The sequence below is a fragment of the Lutra lutra genome, chromosome 5 (genome assembly GCF_902655055.1).
Source record: "Lutra lutra chromosome 5, mLutLut1.2, whole genome shotgun sequence".
NCBI classification, from domain to species: Eukaryota; Metazoa; Chordata; class Mammalia; order Carnivora; family Mustelidae; genus Lutra; species Lutra lutra.
Genome location: NC_062282.1, coordinates 140,591,924 through 140,614,658, shown reverse-complemented (window position 1 = coordinate 140,614,658; position 22,735 = coordinate 140,591,924). Strand labels below are relative to the sequence as shown.

Below are 22,735 nucleotides of genomic sequence, written 5' to 3'. Positions count from 1 at the left end.
GTAATCCTTCTCTTGGCTTCAATGACACACAGGTGCACATAAACTTCTTATATGTACATATCCATGGGGACAGCTTCACTATATCTGATATATATATATATGGAAAATTAAAATAGTTCAACTTTGAAATGGGATGATTTATCATTTTTAGCTTTGCTCTTTCAGAAGTGCATGTTTCAGAAGTTCATGACTGCTATATGGCGTTTGGGACATACATATTTACATAGGTATATACAGGTTTGTATATATATACAAATATATATGTGTTTATATGCAGTTTATATTTGTGTATATATACAGGTTTGTATATATATACAAATATATATGTGTTTATATGCAGTTTATATTTGTGTATATATACAGGTTTGTATATATATACAAATATATATGTGTTTATATGCAGTTTATATTTGTGTATATATACAAACCTGTATATACCTATATAAATATGTATGTCCCAAACGCCATATAGCAGTCATGAACTTCCGAAACATGCACTTCTGAAAATGCAAAGCTAAAAATGATAAATCATCCCATTTCAAAGTTGAACTATTTTAATTTTCCTTATATTATTTGCAAACTATAAAGAACACTTGAAAATTTCCATTGCTGACCCTCTGATTGATGATAGCAGAGTGACAAAGAAAAATTAAAAATGTAGCTTTGAAAATACACAATTGAAGTGTAAGTGACATGCAAATAATTGAACATGCAAATTATATTTTTCAAAACTTGGTGTCTTTTATGCTTCTAAAATTAAGCTTAGGGCTGCATTATGACTTCTGTGACACCGTTGTGTACACATATTTGATCATCCATGATGATATATTACATGTTCCATCCTCTCTCCTGTGACTGTTTAAGAAGTATTTGCACACCTATGTGTACACAAGCTCAGAGAAGCCAAGTGGGGGGGTTTTCTTTGCTTTTGTTTCATTTGTGAAATAGCCTTTTCTCTCTCAATAATAAGAATGTCTATCTGTCAGCCAGATAACTGTGCAAGTGAGTATATTAGAAAAAGATAAGGAGAAAGGTGTATGTTCATATAAAGAAAAGGATACAGAAAAATAAGTATAAGTTAACAGAGACTACAGTGGAGCAAATGTATGGGTGCAAGTGGAGGGGAGGAAGAATATGGATTACAATCTGGACCATTGGTATTTGGAGTGTTCAGGCACATATTCATAGATAGAAGATGTGGAGGAGTGAAGAGTAAGGGCCGGGCTGGAGAGTAAGACTATAAGCCAGGTCTTCAAACCTACAGTAAATCGAGGGACTTCAGAAGCTACAAGTAGAAGTCAAACGGAGGAAAGAAATCAGAAATATCCTTTTAGATCCTCTGTCAAGCTAGCAATCTCCTCCCTTGAGTTCTGCCAAGCTGTCATCAATCTTCTTATTCCACCGGCCAAAGCTCTAGGAAGGTGACATGGCCTGATCACAGTACTAACATCTCTCTACCTATATTGCCTTCTTCCCAACAAGGCAATCTTGCAGGGATTTTCAGTGGTGCCTGCCTCCTGGCAGGGTGGGGAGGGTCAGCAGGAGTTATTTTACGGGGCTCCTGAGTGCCCAGTAATTCCCAGCATTCCCTGGACTTCTCACGGCTCTAGGTGGTTTTCTCCAGAACTGGGCACCGCATTTTACCAGGTTAACTGGGAGCAGCTGCAGAGTATCAGATGTATCTATCTTCAGCCAGCCATCCCTTGATGCTAGGGGGCTCAGGAGAACTTCTGTGCTCCCATCAGACTGCAGGGATGTGCAGGACACCATCATTTGAAATGTTTGGGCCAATGGGTCTGTGTTGCTACAAGAAAACCAAAACAGGGAAGGAGATCCTTTCAATGAGGAAGGCAGCTTTTCTTATTTTACTGATATACATTCATTCACTCTATGTGATTCAAAAAATTTAGGGCAATTCCCAGGTTCCATTATGACTCTTGGACCCTAGAAGAAGAGCCCTTCTTTTTAAGATATACTCTCATTCATTGTGGTACAAAGCTGGTTTTGCTAGTCTTTGCAGTCTCATCTATGTTTAACCCCTCTACTGATCCCTTAGAACAAGGCACTTGTTGCTATAACAAAAATAAAGAATAAGATGCAGGAATCATGAACTTTCATAAAAGAACATGGGGATCCTCAAGAAAGCAACACATTAAAAGTTGCCAGAAACTGGGGTGCCTGGGTGGCTCAGTTGGTTAAGCATCCAACTCTTGATTTCAGCTCAGGTCATTATCTCAGGGTCATGAGATTGAGCCCCGAGACAGGCTCTGCACTGGGTGGGGAGCCTGTATAAGACTTTTTCTCTCCCTCTACTCTCTTCATCTATTTGTTCTTGCTCTTAAAAAAAAAAAAAAGTTGCCAGAAATGGTCCATGGCAGAAGGGTAACCTCTATCCCTCTTTTTCTCCAGTTGCTTCTGACACTTTAAAGGAAGCAGCCAGAACTACTGGCTCCTAGTATATATCAAGGGGGGAAGAAAAGGAATCCTCTGATTATAACTCTTCAGCAGGTTCTTCTAGGTATGAAACTTAGAACATGACATCTGAGATCTCACTCTCACCCAGGAAAAGGGCAGGACTACATCTAGCCTGCATACCAACCCTTCCTCCAGCAGACAAAGCTTGTCTCTGCTTTGCCCTGCACCCCTTGGAAAGGGAGGCAGGCCAAGGGATGTGACTCCCATGACATTTGCTTAATCTAGGAATGGTGGGCCCAGGCTTCTCAGCCCTGCTGAACTGCTAGTCAGGTCTTTACTCCTGTCTCTTCAAAGGGCATAGAAAGGAAGCAATCTCCTTAATCTGTCATCAAGCAAGCATTCTACTTCCAAGTATGTATTCCTCTGAAGGAAATTATTCAACACAGTTATCCTGGAACCTTGGGAGGCATCTCCAGCAGAAACCTGAGTCCCAAGAACACTTGAGATGTTCTCTTACTCCTAGGGCCCTCACCTCTTCTACAATCTGGCCCCCAGCAGTTTCCCCTTCCAGTGAGTCTCCTTTTTTCAGGTAGAGATGATAAGTGGGTGGTCATTGCTCTTTAGTTTGTATGAGACCATCTTGCTGTTCTGCATGGTGTGAACTGCCTTCTTCTCCCTCCTTGGGAGAGCAGTGGAGATAGTTGAAAGTGGTTCTCTGCTCCTGGTGGTGGTGTGCTGGGAGTGGTGGTGGTGGGAGATGTGCATAAATAAAGGTGGGTCCTAGCGCTGCTTAGAGAAGATGAAGCCCCCCTCAGTAGAGTCTGACCTTCTCTACTGCTTCTCTTGGAGGGGCTGGAAAGAGTTGTGTTTATTTGTATGAAGACAACTTCATGCCAAAATTTTTTTCTTTCTGGCATCTATGTGCCAGTATTCTTAGTATTCTTCGTCTGCCTACTCTTTTCCTTCTCTACCCTTTTCTTGCTCTTCAGCAAAGTCAAGGACAGATGGAAAGCACGGCAGCTGAAGCCCTCACGGACTCCATGCTTCACATGTTCCTGGAGGACCTCCAAGCTGTGGAAGACCCGGCAGCACGCCATGCATTTGTACCCACTTTTTGGGGTCACTAGCCATTCGGGTGTTTGGGCCCTTGGATATTCCTCTTCAGAAAAGGTCTTATTTTCTGTTTTTGTTTTCTTGGTGGGAGGCTCCAGGCTTTCCTGTTGGTCACTTAAGACAGCCACCCCCCTTTTCACTTTCACATTCATATAGTACACATTCATGACTGTTTCCTCCTCCATGTGTGCTGAGGACACAGAAGGCTTAGGATCATCAACCAGATGGAATGGAAAGGAGCTATATGGAAAGGGTGAGGAAGTCTCACGTTCATTGGAGTGTTCAACACCAGAAACAACCTGGTCTGTTTGAGGAACTCCTAGGAAAGAAAATTTCAAATGTAAGACAAATAGAATAAGTCCACGGTATCTGGAGGAGGCGAGATGCCCATGAGACTATTCCTATGCAGACATGTGGAGCCTAAGTATATACATATGTGATATTTCAGAATTCTCTGAGTGTTATGCTTTGAGGTGTGTACATGGTCTAACTATGTGGGAATGAGGGTGTGGTGTGTCTTGTGGAGTGGCAACTGTGTTTTGGGACACATCTGGTGAGTGATTGGTTTTTTCTTTCTTTCTTTTTTTTCTTCAGTATTTTGTTTATTTGAGAGAGAGAGGAGGGGTGGAGGGAGAGGGACAAGCAGACTCTCTGCTGAGCATGGAGCCTGACGCAGGGCTTGATCTCATGACCCTGAGATCATGACCTGAGCCAAAACCAAGCGTTGGCTGCCCAAATGACTGAGCCACCCAGGAGCCCCTGATGAGTATTTCTGATGATGGTGCAAGGTGATGGCGGATGAGTGTGTGCCTGCGTATTCCACAGTGTGACAGAGCATATGAACAAGTGCAGGAGTGGTGCCGTTTCTTGTCGTGAGACAACAGGACTTAGAGTGTTACCAGAAGTGACCTGAGCTCCCCGAACATGCAGCTCTGTGAAGTGCCAATGTCTTTGTGCATGAAGTGGCACGTGGATGAGAAAGGCTCTATAGGAAAGTGCATCCCTCTCAGGGTGTACCAATTTTCCACAGTTTGGCTTAGTGTGAGGGAGTTAAACCAGGTGATTGGTGTGAGGGGATGTAAATTCCTTAGGGCAGTAGTGTGTAAATGGGTGAGTCTGATTGTGTGAAGGAGTGAGGGTATGAGGGCATAGCTGCGCCCTCACATACTAGAGACCGGGAAGGTTGATGAAGAATGAAGGCATGTCTAAAAGCAAAGGGAAGGAGAAATGGGACCATAACTGGTAGGAAGGCAGACAGATGCAGGAGTGTGTATGAGGATAGGAGTTCATGCTCACCTGAGGGGGAAGACTATGATGAAAGGCCCACACCAGCACAGTGCTCTTCCTGACCCCCAGCTGTCCCAGTACTCTCACGAGTAACTGGGTCCTAACCCTGGAGGCACATTGCCATTTGTCCCTCTGCAGAGCCTTCAGTCCTTGTGCCTCTGCCTGAAGCCCTCTTCAGATTTTTAAGTGGAGATTTAAATTAGAGGGCTTGGGCTGAGCAGCTCAGTTGTACCTCCCATCCATGCTCAGACCCCACCTGTGTATTTCCCTTACCATCCTCATTAGCACGAATGAGCTGAGATCGAGAGGAGAAACAGGAGAAATATTGTGAGGCAGTGGACTTTTCTTCGGCTGCCTCATCACCAGGAGGGACCACGGCAGAGGATTTAGGCTGAGCCACATCCTCTTGACTCTTCCTCTTGAATTCTGGTGAATGGAATAAGAATAAAACAATAAATTGAGATGTGCCATTTTCTGGAGTCTGTATCCTTTCAAAAGCTCCACACTGAGTGAACACTCTAAGTTATACAGCAATACCACACATGACACTTGCTCTCACAGAGCAAGTGTCTGAGTGCTATGCTTTGAGGTGTGTACATGGTCTAACTATGTGGGAATGAGGGTGTGGTGTGTCTTGTGGAGTGGCAACTGTGTTTTGGGACACATCTGGTGAGTGGTTGGTTTTTTCTTTCTTTCTTTTTTTTCTTCAGTATTTTGTTTATTTGAGAGAGAGAGGAGGGGTGGAGGGAGAGGGACAAGCAGACTCTCTGCTGAGCATGGAGCCTGACGCAGGGCTTGATCTCATGACCCTGAGATCATGACCTGAGCCAAAACCAAGCGTTGGCTGCCCAAATGACTGAGCCACCCAGGAGCCCCTGATGAGTATTTCTGATGATGGTGCAAGGTGATGGCGGATGAGCGTGTGCAGGCGTATTCCACAGTGTGACAGAGCATATGAACAAGTGCAGGAGTGGTGCCGTTTCTTGTCGTGAGACAACAGGACTTAGAGTGTTACCAGAAGTGACCTGAGCTCCCCGAACATGCAGCTCTGTGAAGTGCCGATGTCTTTGTGCATGAAGTGGCACGTGGATGAGAAAGGCATCCCTCTCAGGGTGTACCAATTTTCCACAGTTTGGCTTAGTGTGAGGGAGTTAAACCAGGTGATTGGTGTGAGGGGATGTAAATTCCTTAGGGCAGTAGTGTGTAAATGGGTGAGTCTGATTGTGTGAAGGAGTGAGGGTATGAGGGCATTGCTGCGCCCTCACATACTAGAGACCGGGAAGGTTGATGAAGAATGAAGGCATGTCTAAAAGCAAAGGGAAGGAGAAATGGGACCATAACTGGTAGGAAGGCAGACAGATGCAGGAGTGTGTATGAGGATAGGAGTTCATGCTCACCTGAGGGGGAAGACTATGATGAAAGGCCCACACCAGCACAGTGCTCTTCCTGACCCCCAGCTGTCCCAGTACTCTCACGAGTAACTGGGTCCTAACCCTGGAGGCACATTGCCATTTGTCCCTCTGCAGAGCCTTCAGTCCTTGTGCCTCTGCCTGAAGCCCTCTTCAGATTTTTAAGTGGAGATTTAAAGTAGAGGGCTTGGGCTGAGTAGCTCAGTTGTACCTCCCATCCATGCTCAGACCCCACCTGTGTATTTCCCTTACCATCCTCATTAGCACGAATGAGCTGAGATCGAGAGGAGAAACAGGAGAAATATTGTGAGGCAGTGGACTTTTCTTCGGCTGCCTCATCACCAGGAGGGACCACGGCAGAGGATTTAGGCTGAGCCACATCCTCTTGACTCTTCCTCTTGAATTCTGGTGAATGGAATAAGAATAAAACAATAAATTGAGATGTGCCATTTTCTGGAGTCTGTATCCTTTCAAAAGCTCCACACTGAGTGAACACTCTAAGTTATACAGCAATACCACACATGACACTTGCTCTCACAGAGCAAGTGTCTGAGTGCTATGCTTTGAGGTGTGTACATGGTCTAACTATGTGGGAATGAGGGTGTGGTGTGTCTTGTGGAGTGGCAACTGTGTTTTGGGACACATCTGGTGAGTGGTTGGTTTTTTCTTTCTTTCTTTTTTTTCTTCAGTATTTTGTTTATTTGAGAGAGAGAGGAGGGGTGGAGGGAGAGGGACAAGCAGACTCTCTGCTGAGCATGGAGCCTGACGCAGGGCTTGATCTCATGACCCTGAGATCATGACCTGAGCCAAAACCAAGCGTTGGCTGCCCAAATGACTGAGCCACCCAGGAGCCCCTGATGAGTATTTCTGATGATGGTGCAAGGTGATGGCGGATGAGCGTGTGCAGGCGTATTCCACAGTGTGACAGAGCATATGAACAAGTGCAGGAGTGGTGCCGTTTCTTGTCGTGAGACAACAGGACTTAGAGTGTTACCAGAAGTGACCTGAGCTCCCCGAACATGCAGCTCTGTGAAGTGCCAATGTCTTTGTGCATGAAGTGGCACGTGGATGAGAAAGGCTCTATAGGAAAGTGCATCCCTCTCAGGGTGTACCAATTTTCCACAGTTTGGCTTAGTGTGAGGGAGTTAAACCAGGTGATTGGTGTGAGGGGATGTAAATTCCTTAGGGCAGTAGTGTGTAAATGGGTGAGTCTGATTGTGTGAAGGAGTCAGGGTATGAGGGCATTGCTGCGCCCTCACATACTAGAGACCGGGAAGGTTGATGAAGAATGAAGGCATGTCTAAAAGCAAAGGGAAGGAGAAATGGGACCATAACTGGTAGGAAGGCAGACAGATGCAGGAGTGTGTATGAGGATAGGAGTTCATGCTCACCTGAGGGGGAAGACTATGATGAAAGGCCCACACCAGCACAGTGCTCTTCCTGACCCCCAGCTGTCCCAGTACTCTCACGAGTAACTGGGTCCTAACCCTGGAGGCACATTGCCATTTGTCCCTCTGCAGAGCCTTCAGTCCTTGTGCCTCTGCCTGAAGCCCTCTTCAGATTTTTAAGTGGAGATTTAAAGTAGAGGGCTTGGGCTGAGCAGCTCAGTTGTACCTCCCATCCATGCTCAGACCCCACCTGTGTATTTCCCTTACCATCCTCATTAGCACAAATGAGCTGAGATCGAGAGGAGAAACAGGAGAAATATTGTGAGGCAGTGGACTTTTCTTCGGCTGCCTCACCACCAGGAGGGACCACGGCAGAGGACTTAGGCTGAGCCACATCCTCTTGACTCTTCCTCTTGAATTCTGGTGAATGGAATAAGAATAAAACAATAAATTGAGATGTGCCATTTTCTGGAGTCTGTATCCTTTCAAAAGAGCCACACTGAGTGAACACTCTAATTTATACAACATCACCACACATGACACTTGCTCTCACAGAAATTAAGTGATTTCCTCAGTAGAAAACTCTAATATTAAGGTGAGTTTACCTTTTAAAATTTCACTTACTCCAAAAGAGAGGTAAATAACAATGATCAAAATTTTGTTTATGGTGGATGCCCATAATACTGAGTACCTTGCACATGGGATTTCTGGAGATGTGTAAAGAACACTGAACATGTAGAAAGAACCATGTCTGTGAAACAGTATGCAGTCACTAAAGTTGGGTATTTTCAGCTTGATTTTCCTCATGAGAGGATGTGTAATTAGGGAGCATGGGGTACAAGTTTTATGAAAAATTCTGCAAGTGTATCTATCTACTTCTATGTTGGTGTCTATCTATACACGCATATATATGTAGAGAGAGAGGATAGATAGATATAATGATATTATAGATATAGACAAAATAGATTTTCAGGGCTTCCTGGGAATCCTGGTGCTGGAGATGTTCTAATTAAGACTTCACAAACTTGCCCCAAACTCCTCTTCTAGAATTGTATTTCTACATTTCTCTTAGATTTTTAATCTTCCCATTGAGATCCTTTAAGAGCGTCTTCCAAAGAAGACAGGGATCCTGACATGGTACATTTCTGCCTATTAATTAAGAACAGAGACCTTGGGCAGTCCTTGAGCAAAGGGGTCATTTATGGCCATAGCTGAGCACTGGCACTTAAATCTAATTTTTGGTTAACATGCTGCCTTACCTCCCTGCCTGATTCCCCCTCAGCCCGACCTCTCCCCCACCACAAACCACAGCAAAAGAGCTTGTCCGCAGACACACAGGAGTATTCTGAGTTTGAATCTGCTGCCATCTGGCCATGGCCTTGGGCCAACCCAGAGGGTCCAGGTAAAACATCTTCAGATGTGTTTAAAACTTCTGGGAAAGAGAAGGAAAAGCAGACAGGTGATTTTTTTTTTTTTTTTTTGCCTTCACTAAACATTCAAGAAATAGCATGTATAATAACCCACACGGCACTTGTCCCCATGAAGATTATAGTCCAGCTTCTGTTCTAAGTTCTAAAATCTAGGTATTTAAAAACATTTTCTGGAATGAAATGTCTGGTTACCTCTGAAAGCCTTATGTTGTTTTCTGCCATGGATCAGAGGCTCAAATTCTTGCCTAGTACATGGTAAGGCGCCTGCACTCTCACTATTCTGTTTACCACAAGAATAAATTCAGAGCATGTCAGTAAAGGTCTTTGGTCTGCCAGCTGTGGTTTACGATATGAAAGTCCTATTGCTTCCTGGGAGGGTTCAAATTTACAGGAAGGAACTGACCGACTTCCACTGCTGCTCCTTGGCCTCTTCAGGTATCTGGGTTGGACCTTACCTGAGGGCTCTGCTGCACAGCTCTGCGTGACCTGGAGACTCCAGTAGGATCCCCAAGGCTGACTCCAGGCCATACCTCCCAACATTGGGCACAGCTCCCCTCCTAGGAGCTACCAACTGCCAAATGGCTCAGCTGTCACTTGGCCCAGTTGGTGGTGTCACCCTCCTCACATTCCCACACACTGTTCTGATTAATTTTTGCATCTATACTCACCGTACACATAAGCCTACCTCTAAACCTTACCAGTGAACAGCGAAATTCTAGGCTGTTGGTTATTTCCCTGGTAAAATATGTGTATTTCTAGGATCATCTCGATCTCTGCCATGAATTTAAACATATCACAAAAATCACCGGTTAGTTTTTCTTCCTCCTAATCTACATTTCCAAACTCAACGTTCAGGAAATAGGTCAATTTTTGTTCCTTAGAAAATAACTCAAACATATTAAGTCTCCTCCTGGGTTTTAAAACTTCAGGGAAGCTTATAACTCAATTTTTACTTCACAAAATGCACCTACTTTGTCTCTTAGGTTGCTGGAGAGTGTCTGATAGGTCATGCTGGTTTAGGAATGAGACAATTCAGTGGGGTGCTGTATTTTCTAGAGACTTAGTATGTGTGCCATGTTTGTGAACACAGTCCGATGTGTGTATGTGTCTGTCACGTTTCAACAATTTTATGCAGAGAGTGTAGAGGTGATATGGCCATTTCATGTGAAGGCAGCAGGAGCTTCGTGGGTTACACTGCAGCATCCTTCTAGAGACGTACAGCAGTATGTCTTCCCTATATAACAAGTGATCTGTGTGTCACATTATTTATAATTTCTAGAACATTATTTTTCACTTTAAAACTTCAGGTTTTTTAAATATTTTTTCTTGGTAGTGTTTTATGACCACATCTTTATTAACTGTAAACATTCTTATTTACCATCCCTATAGCACTGTTCAATTAAATGATCTTCTTTGATGCTAAACCTTAATGTTCACTGTGTTTACAGAATCTGCCTTAGATTGTGTGCTTTGTAGTTTTAGACTGAGTTCACGTTCAGTAAGTCATTACTATAGGACCCTTAATGTGAATGACTATCAATTCAGAGCTTTTACATATTCTGCAGTCAGATATGTCTAGAGTACTACAAGCCATGGTTTCATTTTACATTTATTCTTCCCTTTTAGGTTTAACTGACACTACAGCAATTGTGAATACTGTGCCTATGAATTCCACTTCTTCCCTCAATAAATGATATCTTCCCCAAAATGTAGGCACACATTTCCTCTCTACCCACTAAATGTGAAAAGTGTTTGTAATGAGTTCCTGTTGAGGGTACAGAAACAGGAGACGCATATTCTCAAATCAGGGCAGAAAATAAGATTATAACTGGACCTCATGTGTACCTTTCTCCCTCTGGCTTTGGAGAGATGCTGAGGTGGATGTCTATAGGTCTATTCAGATCCCCTCTTCCCTCATCTGCCTAGACTTGAAATGCCCTTCCTTTCTCCTTAAGAGAATGAGGAGTGGGGCGCCTGGGTGGCTCAGTGGGTTAAAGCCTCTGCCTTTGGCTCAGGTCATGATCCCAGAATCCTGGGATCGAGCCCTGCATCGGGCTCTCTGCGCGGCAGGGTGCCTGCTTCCTCCTCTCTCCCTCTGCCTACCTCTCTGCCTACTTGTGATCTCTGTCTGTCAAATAAATAAATAAATAATCTAAAAAAAAAAAGAGAGAGAGAGAGAGAGAATGAGGAGTAACAGGTGAAGTATTCTGATACAGGTGATTCACTTTTTGCCTCAGGGTCTGGAGGACTGTCTTCCAAAGAGTGGCCAGGTTGTGGATAATGTGTGTGTAATTTTGATGGTCTTAAAACACTGAATAAAAGTCATAAAACAGCTGGTCCCATTCTGTTCCCCTCTTACACTCTTGTCCCTAATCTACCTTCCCCACTCTCCCCACCCCCCGTGGAAATACTTATTTTGCCCTAAATAGTTATCTTTAGTTTGGGCAAAGAATTGGCCTATTGCGGTATCTCGTCTTTCTGTCTGGATGCTGCTACCATGGCTCCTGATAGTCATTCACTGTGGTTAGGATTTTCAGTACCATTTGCCTTCCTTCACATTTGTTACCCTTTTACCCTCTGCGTTCTGAATTCCTAGAGATTTATAACCTCAAATGAGACAACCAATTTTGTTTTTGAAGAACATATTCCTCACTGTTAGGTCAGTGTTTCTGTTGCCATGGTAACCAAGCTCACTGCTCACTAGTTAACTGTTTAATAATACCATCATTTCCTATGTGTCTGATACGTGTACTGGGCATCTGTTGTATCATAATGGTGTGATGGATGTAAGGTGCTTTGTGTGTGTAAGTTCCTAACACGTTGGTTCAAACAGGGCCAGGGCCTAATGTGTAGCTGCTTTGGTGTTTGTGAATCTGAATATGGGGTGAATTTTGTGTGACTGAGAATGGTATGTATGCTTTATGTGTTTTAGTTTTGCACATATCCACATGTGTAGATTCCACATCCTGTGACTACGGATTTGGGGGTTTATATGTTGTTACAGGATTTAGATGTACCAGATAATTAGTAGGAATACTGTCTTTGAGAGTAGAATTGGTGTATTTGTGTAATCTAAGGGAATAATGAAAGAACATTAGAGGACGTAAAAGTCAAAAGTTGTAAGAGAGGGGCGCCTGGGTGGCTCAGTGGGTTAAAGCCTCTGCCTTCGGCTCGGGTCATGATCCTGGGGTCCTGGGATTGAGCCCCACATCGGGCTCTCTGCTCCGCGGGGAGCCTGCTTCCTCCTCTCTCTCTCTCTCTCTGCCTGCCTCTCTGCCTACTTGTGTTCTCTGTCTGTCAAATAAATAAATAAAATCTAAAAAAAAAAAGTTGTAAGAGAAAGAATATATGAGCTTTGAGACTGTGTAAAGATCTAAAGGAAATGGAGGTATAGAGAAGACTGTGTAAGAAAAAATATATATGCATATATATATAATATTAAATTTCACAGATTTAATGATGAACGGAACTAGACACAAACTATACATTGTATTCTTCTATGAAATTTAAAAACAGGGGTAACTAACCTAGAGTTTCAGAAGTCAGAGAAATCGTCACTGTTTTTATGGTAAGGACAACCACATGGCATAGAGAATTCAGAAGCATGTGGAAGATTATAAGGAATTGAATGATGAGGATAAGGAGCGCAGAGGGTTTGTAAAGGGATGAATGTCAGAACACAGGCTACCAAAGTACATGAAAGGGATGGGTCTTGGACTGGATGTCTCTGTACTCCACCTCAAGTCCAACTCTTGAGAATCTGACCACTTCTGGCCTACTTAAAGCTGTTGGTACTTTCGCGCCTTCCTGATAACATGTTTTGGCGGTTCATACTGACATAACCCGTCCATGTTTCTCTGCTAACATTCTCATACCCAGACCCTATCCCAGCATTTCTTCAAGAAAAAGCATTGCTCTCTGCTGATCTTTTTGGGATTACTCCAGTCCTAGTAAGGACTTTTCCCTGGCAACTGATGGTTTCTGTTGATCATGGAAGAAGACAGGACATGAGTTTGCACAACAGGCAGCCTTGTATCAACTGATGGGCAGAATCACTCAGTTCCTCTCTGGCCTCTGCCTAAGTCACAATTTATTCAACACACTCTCCTTACCAGCACCAGTAAGCTTGTTTTCTAAAGAGTTGCTGGAGAGGTACTCTGAGGAAGAAGATGAAGCCTCCTTTTTCGTCTGGACTGAATTTGAGGCCGCTGCCTTTTGTTTATTCTCCAGATCTTCTTGTAAATTCAATTACATAAAAATAAGAGAGATGTGGTCCATGTTAAATGTTTGTGTGCTTTCCACCCATAAAGCAAACAAGAAGAGTCCACAATGTGAGATGTTTAGTGAATACACATGGCCTCCATTTTCATGAAGAGCCTGATATGGTTCATTTATTGTGTTTATATAAGGAGTAGCTGGCTTTGTACAAGCCATGCTCCTTGTAAATAGAATAGTAAGTGCAAGCTGTCTCCTTTCTACTTGGATGTACTACTAGATGGCATTTATTCCCAACTCTTGTAGCAGTTCTGACCATGTGGTTAAGTTTTCTGAACTGGACAATGAGTGGAATTGACATGTGCCACTTCCAGACAGAATCATAAATACCTCCTCTATGTCCCTCCACACGTTTCACTTTTCCAGCTAAGATGTGGATCACCCAGCATCTATGTGAAAGCTCCTGTTAGTGACAACAAAGTCTCCATCAGCCCAGGAGACTTGACCTACTATACTCTGAATTGTTACAAGCAAGAAATAGATTTATTTGTGTGTTAGCTTCAAAGACCAGATCTACTCTAGCTAATGAAGCAGGGATATAATGTGTTTTTGAGAGGCAAATAATTGGACCTGGTACAGAGTAAATGGACAATTATGTTTGATAATAATTACCTTTTCCTGGTGTATTAATGTTCTATACGTGTATCTATGTGAACACATGGTTGTGAGTGCATGTTTACTTTACACTCAGGAACAACTCTCAACATACACTAATTTTACTGAAGGTGAATTGCAGACAACCTCGCTTCCCAGAAACCCCAAACATTATTGGAAATACCAAGTTATCCACCTGGAGTAGGAGACACCACTTGGAACTTTGGGGTTAGCTCTGATCTGTCCCCCTCCCACCACTGAACAATGGTTCTGACTCACAGCAGTTACCTGTTTACTTTTAATCTCCATAGTAACCAGAACTCTTTCAGTTTTCCATTTCTTCAGAAAGAAAAATTACCTCCTCAATTTAACTTATCATTAAACAGTGGTGTGTGTGTGTTCTGCCTGTTCCTTACAATTCATGTAGGAGCCCCACACTCACTTTCTCATCCTCTGAGACAAAACAATTTTTTTGCTTCTGAGTAAGTAAATTCTCACCTTATACTCTCATCCCTGTACAACCAGTTTTAAGTGCTTTTTAAAAGTTATTCCTCACCTCATTGAGTCACATTTTCTTCTTCATTAACAGGAGAAAGTGCTACTAGAAAACTTTTAATAATGTCATATACTTAACCGATGCCCTTAGGCAGAAATAACATAAAGGAAAACACAATTTTCAATAAAACTTGTACTAATCACCATATAATGCAGTAGCCCAGGGTGACATGTATAGATAGCACAGGTCCTCAGCTGCAGAGACAAGGATTTGAACTTTTTCTACTCTCAGACTACCTGAGTCCTCAGAAAGACCAGCATAAACACATCCCTCCTTCTCTTCCCTCTTCCTCTCCCTTACCACAGCTACGAATCCTATCTCCCTCTTTCTTTAGAGGCAATTCCTTCTTACCTCATTCTCAAAAAATATGCTTAACACATACCTCTTGACTTTTTGGCATTTGGGGGGGATGATGGGCTTTCCAGATGTTTCCTTTTTTCTTTCTGCTTCATGATTCACCTCTTCAGAGAGGGACTCCAAACAGTACTTTTCTCCCTGAAATTCTACTTTCAAAAACTCAGCTGATGATAACGAAGAATCAAACCAGTACGATCAAGAACAACAAATCACTTGAGAAACTACTTTCCCACTAGACCACTGTCCTACCAGTGCTCAGTATACCATCAAGGGCTATTATGATGTAAGTCAGCATCACTATTCTATGACCTAGAGATTACATCACTGCATCCCAGGGGCCCAGCTGGTACTCACAGGGCTGAAGGACTGCCACAACCAACATAGACTAGAACAATTGTGTCATCCAGTGGAAACTATCCTCAACTTGAATTTGTATAACTTGCACTTGATATCAAAACAAGAGAATAGATGACTTGGATTAAACAAAGAATATTCGTTTGTGTCTACAGTAACCACATTACTAAATCTCCCCACAGAGAAGATAAGGTGGTACCTGAGAGAACTAGGCTTAGAACCATGCCTGAATGATAGAAAACAGTTAACGTTAGATGTTATTAGTAATACTATGTAACTTATGTGAAACAGTTACAGCTGAAGTATATATTGTTGTGTAGGTGTGAATTTGAGGACGTAATTCTATAGAACCCTAAAAAAACACTGAATTTCCCCCACTCCTGGGAATAGTCTCATGTATTTTTACAACAAGCCACTCTTTTGCTACTCTTTTACTAATTATTTTCCCAGAGGTTTGGGGAAAGAGAAAGCCCCTGAATACATTCCCTGGCCCTCATAATGAGTCCTGTTCTTGTCAAGCCTGAAGGTCTCACTCTCTAGGCTTCTGTTCCAGGTCCCAGTCTGTGTTGTCTGGAAACAACTGGGCTCTGTGCAGGGTCTGAACATGGTACAGGTCTGGGTTCCATCCCACCTCTCATCCACCATTGCATACACCCCCTCCCTTAGGGACAATCTGCATTTACTGCCACCTTATCAGCTCTACTAGGACCAGGCCAAGATCTATAGCCTCCTTCAGTCTCTGTTGGCTGTAGTAGGGGCTGCCTCTGTATATACCCCTCACTAACTAGGGACTCAGCCTTTTAGAGCCACTGAATGGCAGGCACAATCACCCAGAAACATTCAGCCTTGTTTGCTATCAGGAAAAAAAAGTGAAAATAAAAATTAGATACTATTTTACATGTACACACTGGCAAAAATTAGGTCAAACTATACAAAGGATTATAAGGATACAGGTTTAAAAAAAAAGGAATCTTCATGATCTAAAATGTCTTATGTAGCCATGTGGAAGAACAATTAGTCAACTTATTACAAAATCAAATAAGCATCTAACCCATGACCCATAATCTCACTCCATAAAGGGATTGTTACAAGAGTTATACCTATACCATTATCTCTACTAGCAAGGAGCTGTAATTTTAGTTTAATTTAGTTTCTAACTCAAGAGGAATGGGCAAACAAAGTATGGTAGGTACAAATGACAGAATTCATTCCTAAGGAGAGAAGTCATGCCCCTTAAAACACATGCCCACAGAGCAGGGCGTCAGGAAGGGGTTGACAAACAAGAGATAAAAAGAACATATAATCAATGAATAATCACAAATGCTTCCTTGACCAGGCTAGTGGCTAAGGAGAATTATGAACTTAATAGTCAATACTCTTAGGAAGGGAAAAAAAAAAGAATAATTTCACCCACAAGTAAAATGGTTCAGATGATGTCCAGATCTAAGAGAAAGAATTGTCCTAAAGACCCTTTACTGTAGCCATGTCCTATTTCTGCTATAGTAAAGTGGAACAAATTTAGTGGCTTCAGATACAAATTTATTCTTACAGTTCTGGAGGTCAGAAGTCCCATCCGGGTCTCGAGCCTGAAATCAAGGTGTTAGCAAGATTAGTTCAGTCTAGAGACTCTAGAGGAGAATCGGTTCTCTTTTCTTTTCCAGGCTTTAGAGGCCGCCTGCATTCCTTGGCTCTAGTTCCCTCCCCTCGTCTATAAAACACATCACTTCAACATCTGCTTCCATTGCATCTGCTTCCACTGCTTCTCTTGTTGATCACTCTCCTACCCCCTTCTTCTAAGGATGGTTTCAATTATACCAGCACTACACAGGTAATCCAGAAATAATCTGGATTTTATCTTCAAAATCCTTAACTTGCTCCCTTCCTGAAGGCTCTTTTGACACTTAAAGTAACATATTCAAAGACTCTAGGGACTGGGGAGTGGACATCTTCTTCTAGGGCCAGGGTGAGTGAATATTTCTGCTACCACAGCAAGACAAAGACAAAGCATGTCTGAGTAAATTCCCACCTACAGTAAAATATGATGAGGTAAGAATATAAATCCCAAATGAAACAAGAGTGATAGGGGCAGAAAAAAGGCACAGTCACTGTATAAACACACTGAGTAAAACAAAAACAGGACAAAATAATGCAACCACCCCCAGTTTGAAATTAAACACAACCCAAGGAATAGAAGAATAATTACATGAGAAGTCCTCATGCCACAGAATTTAAGCAACTAGATTCAATTAAACAAGTGCTCTGGGACAAGATGACAAGTCAATGCAAAGATATAAAAGTGGGGAATTTGGGGCGCCTGGGTGGCTCAGTGGGTTAAGCCTCTGCCTTCGGCTCAGGTCATGATCTCAAGGTCCTGGGATCGAGCCCCGCATCGGGCTCTCTGCTCAGCAGGGAGCCTGCTTCCTCCTCTCTCTCTGCCTGCCTCTCTGCCTGCTTGTGATCTCTCTCTGTCAAATAAATGAGTAAAAAAAATCTTTTTTAAAAAAAGTGGGAATTTAAAGATGAGGGGAAAATAAAGATTCTAAACAAGGTCAAAACAGGGTAAGTAAACAAATTAGAACCAGAAAGGTTTCAAAATGAAAAAAAATGGCATATTGATTTAACAGAAGTGTAAAGGGAAGAGAGAAATATATAATTAATTAGAAGACAATGAATTTAAAAAAAGGCCAGATGATGATACTTAACAATAAAGAGGTTTACAAATAAACCAGACAATTATCCAAGATATAATCCAGCAAAATATTCCCAGAGTACAGAAAGAACTGAAACTGCAAATGAAAGGGTACACATTTTTATTTCCAGGAAAAAAAAATGAGAGATGACAACTTACAGAAATTCATAACCCCCAAATACATGCACGAGCGCACGCGCGCGCGCGCACACACACACACACACACACACGCACAGATAAATCTTAAAGGATACAACAGACAAAATTCTTCAGGTATCCTAAGAGAAGAAGCAAGTCACTTGTAAGGGCTTAACATTAAGCTGTCTTCACCATTCCATAAAGCAAAATCTATTGCTGGAAAATAGAGTAGATATTGAAAGAAAAAAGGTGTGAAACTGCGATATTATTTGTAGCCAAGTTGTTCTCCAGTGCAAAAGCAACTGGCAGACGTTGTCAAATGTGTGTCAATTTTTTTTTTCAGGGAATATGTGTGTTACCAGAACCATTCCTGAAAAGGTCAACTCTATGATAGAGTCAATCTAAAAATGCCGTGAAAAAAGGACAAATGTTAATACTCTGTGCCAAAAGGCAGTTGAATTTCGACAGCATACAACTTAAGGTGGGGTAGGAGCAGGGCAGGAATTGAAGGACACAGTTTTGTGATACACCTGCCTATGAAGAAAGTTGGGGTTTCGGGGCCTTTAGGGGCTGGTCTACGCCTCCTTGCCCCTGACTTTCAGCCATCCTTCTGGGTCTTACCATGTACTCCTGACACTGTCGAAATTCTGATGGTACTTCTGCATGACTGTTTCTCATCTCTGTGCTTCTGTCCAAACACTTCTTCCCTTATTGAAAATGCATACAACATCCGGGACATAACTTTTACTGTATTTAGTATAGTATATGGTCGACTGTTCAACTTTAAAGTTTCCCAGGTCAGGAATTTCAAAGTGTACATCTTCTGTACACTCAGTCTAACACAGTAATGAGTGTCAGTATCCTCTTACAAATTAAAAAAAAAGCCACAAATATATAATTATAAAATTTTAAGAGCAAGCAGAATTCTCAACACTGTATCACCTGTGATTCTTAACTGAAAAGGCATTAAAAAAAAATTCCTATGACAATGAAATCCAGCCAACCTGGAGATGGTGTTTTAAAAGTCCCTCAAATATTATGAATGTGACTGGGGAAGGGCAGTAAATCCATTAAATCCAAAATACAAAAATAAAACAAGTACAGAGATTATGGTTACGAAGTAAATGCAGATTTTAAATATGTTTACAAAACAGAAATAGCTACAAAATCTAAGAAGAAAGAGGTGAGTACAGATGTGTTACTTTCATCTTTAATGGCAGGATTAAATTGATACTATCTAAGAATGAAACTTAAAATTATACCGATCTCAGTATTTTTTAACTCTTTACCCTTAATTATAAGGAGTTTTTAAAGAATGAATAAATTTGTGTTTATGAAACACTTAAAGTTCAGTGCTGCTAGCTTTATTCCCATTTCGTTTTTTGGTAAATTCAAGTATAGTTAAGTGAAATATTTTAATTAATTGTAGTGTAATTCAATTTCTACAAAATAGCTTCTGCTCCTCTTTCCATCCATCCATTTACCCGCCCATTTGTGTACAGACACAGATGAACATATTCAACTAGCTTGATATTCCACAGATGTTGAAAATGGTTACATTTTAGTAATATGGATTAATTTTTAAACATAATTTTCAAGAACTTTTGAATTCCCAATTTAGTACATAGTACTTATGCAAAAACACTAACTTCATCCTAAAAGTTAAAAAAAAATCATGTAAATCTGGGGAAAACAGTTTGCAAACTTTGGATAATTGTGATTCTTTCCTGTTTTTGAAGTACTTTTGCTTAAAAATAAGTAATCACATCTTTCCAAGTTTCCAGGTTTTAAAGGAGTATAATAGCCTTGATAAAGTTCTATGTGATTGTTCTCTTATAAATACAAGATGGAATTATGTGATAATGGATTAGGTTATACTTACGTGAAGTATCAACTAAAAGTAATCAGTGAAAGCACAGCAACACACTCAATAATGTTAATAACTCAATAACGTACTTAACCTGGTACAGGATCCAGTGATCGTGAAATGCATATGAACCTAATTATGTAACTGATTGCCCCCTGAGGTACCCTGACCTGAAGACATTCTCACAGGTCAACACAGGTTACTTATTTATTTTTACACAAACCCTCTAACATTTGATAGTAATTCACAAATTCTTCTGAATGGACAGCTATAATTATACACAGAGTTGGGCGAGTCAATGATAAATTGCTTCCTACTGAATTTTTAATAGGAAAAAAAATCCTCCAGAAATAACATGTCCATCCAAATGCAAACCCTATAGAAGCTGGATCTATGATCTACCTTGTTAACTACTCTAACTCTAGTATCAGCAACAGTAATAGACATTTGAGATTTACAGAACAAAAATATATATAAATCCATAAATGAGTAAAGATGAATTCAGATAACCAGAAGTGTGTTGAGCTTTTCTCTGGCTTTGATTAACATAGCATGTGAAGAAACTATGTTTCCAGGGGCGCCTGGGTAGCTCAGTCATTAAGCTTCTGCCTTCTGCTCCAGTCGTGATCCCAGGGTCCTGGAACTGAGCCCGCATCAGGCTCCCTGCTCAGCAAGAAGCCTGCATCTTCCTCTTCCATTCCCCCTGCATGTGTTCATTGTGCCTCTGTCAAATAAGTAAATAAAATCTTTTGAAAAAAAGAGAAACATTTCTCATAATCAAACATATCTATTCTGACGAAGAATATTTTAACTTTAAAACTCATTTACATGCATAATTTCTTCTCAGAAAAGAAAGGATCTTAGTCATAATTTATCGACAGGAAAGGTTAAGAAAGCCTCCGACAGTTAAGCAATCTGTTTGGTCATATGACTAGTGAGTGTGCAAAGTCTTTCTGCTAAATTAACATGAAATTAAATTGGTTTCTCCTTGAACCAGGAGAAGCTGTGGTATGTTTTGAATGCTGCTTTAAATACAGTGTAAGCTTACTAGAGCCACTACTTAGCAGGCTAATGCATGAGTGGAAATTTTGACTTAAGGAACCGGCTATGGGATTTTTAACAATGCTTATCTTCATTTTTTTTTTTTTTAAGATTTTATTTATTTATTTGACAGAGATCACAAGTAGGCAGAGACACAGGCAGAGAGACAGGAGGAAGCAGGTTCCCTGCAGAGCAGAGAGCCCCGTGCGGGACTCCATCCCAGGACACTGGGATCATGACCTGGGCTGAAGGCAGAGGCTTTAACCCACTGAGCCACCCAGGCGCCCCAACAATGCTTATCTTTTTAACACTCCCAAAAAGCAGATTTTATAGGTCAAAAATATAGAGTAGAATGGCACTTGCCTGATGATTCTCTTTTTTTTTTTTAAGATTTTATTTATTTATTTGACAGACAGAGAGAGATCACAGTAGGTAGAGAGGCAGGCAGAGAGAGAGAGGAGGAAGCAGGCTCCCCGCTGAGCAGGGAGCCCGACGCGGGGCTTGATCCCAGAACCCCAGGATCATGACCTGAGCTGAAGGCAGAGGCTTAACCCACTGAGCTACCCAGGCGCCCCGCCTGATGATTCTCAAGGGGAAATTTAAATAATAAATGTCACACCCTCCTGTTAACAAATCTCCCTACTGATGCAAAGCTGTCCAAGGAGAAGTACAAGGGAGAGTACAAGGAAAAAAGAAAGCAAAAAGAAGACTGAAAGTCAGCCTTCCCAATCTTTGTCTGCTTATTTTCTGTCTCTGACCACTGGTGGAAGGTAGAATGAGGATTGAGTAAGCAAGAAAATTGTGAGGGAGGGCTGATATCCCTAACCTTCCTCCAGTCCTCTCTTTTGAATTCTGCCACAACTTCATATTGAATATGTAGCTGGAAGGAAAAGGGACAAGTGAGGTTAATTTCTGTAATGGTCTTTCTTGAAATTTCCAGATTTATGACTGTGAGGCAGGGCAGTTTAAGAGCACAGGCTTGGGGTTGAGCTCACAGTGTGAATCCCAAATCTGTGACTTAGTACTTGTTGGAGGTTGGGTAAGTGAGTTTAACCTTCAGTGCCCCAATTTCTTCCTCTTAATATGGTGGCTGTTGTGCCCGAGTTTTTGCGTCTGAGAGACCACCAAGGAGCCAAGCACCGATGCAATCACATGAGGGTTTATTTGACAAGCTTAAGCTTGGGCCCAAGTATACCCGACACAGCGGAGTAGGGACTTGGACCCGGAGCCAGATTCCAGTCAGAGTTTTTAAAGGCAGAGTAGGGGTGGACTCGGCGGTGGGTGAGGACAAAGGGGGTTATGGATGATGTAAGTCTCTAAGGAATTCAGGAAGCGAGGTCTCCAGGACCTTGAGGGGCTAGCTGTTGTCTGAGGAAAAGGTTATTCATTACCAATAATAAAAATCTTGTGAGACCCTTTAGATGTATATCAGTGGGTCATATACTTGGGAATGATTCTCAACACTATCTTGGAGGTTTAGAGATAAAGTTTCCTAAAGGAATTGTTAAAGTAGACTTACAGGATTCTGGTGGGACCTGTCGGGGTAGGGGGTCGGTCAGGCTAGGATTGTCCTCAGCAAAATCTCAAGGTGAGGGCAGTTAAGTCCCCAGGGGAGAGCCACTCTGTCTGTTTCAAGGGCTTGTCAATAGGTGAGGAATTTTAATGATTTTCTTCTCCCTCTGTTTCCCACATCAGCTAAACTTGAGGTGGGATGGCCTTAATTTTCTCGGCCTCCACAGTGGCCATCTTATGGATTTGAAGATTAAGTTATAAAAGTCTTAATACACTTCCTGGATGATTGTTAACACTCAATAAATACGCA

At 41.9% G+C, this 22,735-nt stretch overlaps 2 protein-coding genes across 2 annotated transcripts; both read right to left on the bottom strand.

The window, feature by feature from the left end:
• Positions 1-1,603: 1,603 nt before the first annotated feature.
• Positions 1,604-5,359, bottom strand: LOC125101217 (protein FAM170A-like). The gene is made up of 4 exons (XM_047731809.1): positions 5,353-5,359; positions 5,089-5,241; positions 2,948-3,847; positions 1,604-1,804 (listed from the first exon to the last, which is right to left on the bottom strand). The coding sequence occupies exons 1-3, from the start codon at positions 5,357-5,359 to the stop codon at positions 3,333-3,335; spliced, it is 675 nt and encodes a 224-aa protein (XP_047587765.1). The 3' UTR covers positions 1,604-1,804; positions 2,948-3,332.
• A 944-nt stretch (positions 5,360-6,303) lies between these two features.
• Positions 6,304-9,570, bottom strand: LOC125101216 (uncharacterized). The gene is made up of 4 exons (XM_047731808.1): positions 9,498-9,570; positions 8,919-9,044; positions 7,880-8,032; positions 6,304-6,629 (listed from the first exon to the last, which is right to left on the bottom strand). Exons 1-4 carry the CDS (start codon positions 9,568-9,570, stop codon positions 6,304-6,306), a joined length of 678 nt encoding a protein of 225 aa, XP_047587764.1.
• Positions 9,571-22,735: the final 13,165 nt, after the last annotated feature.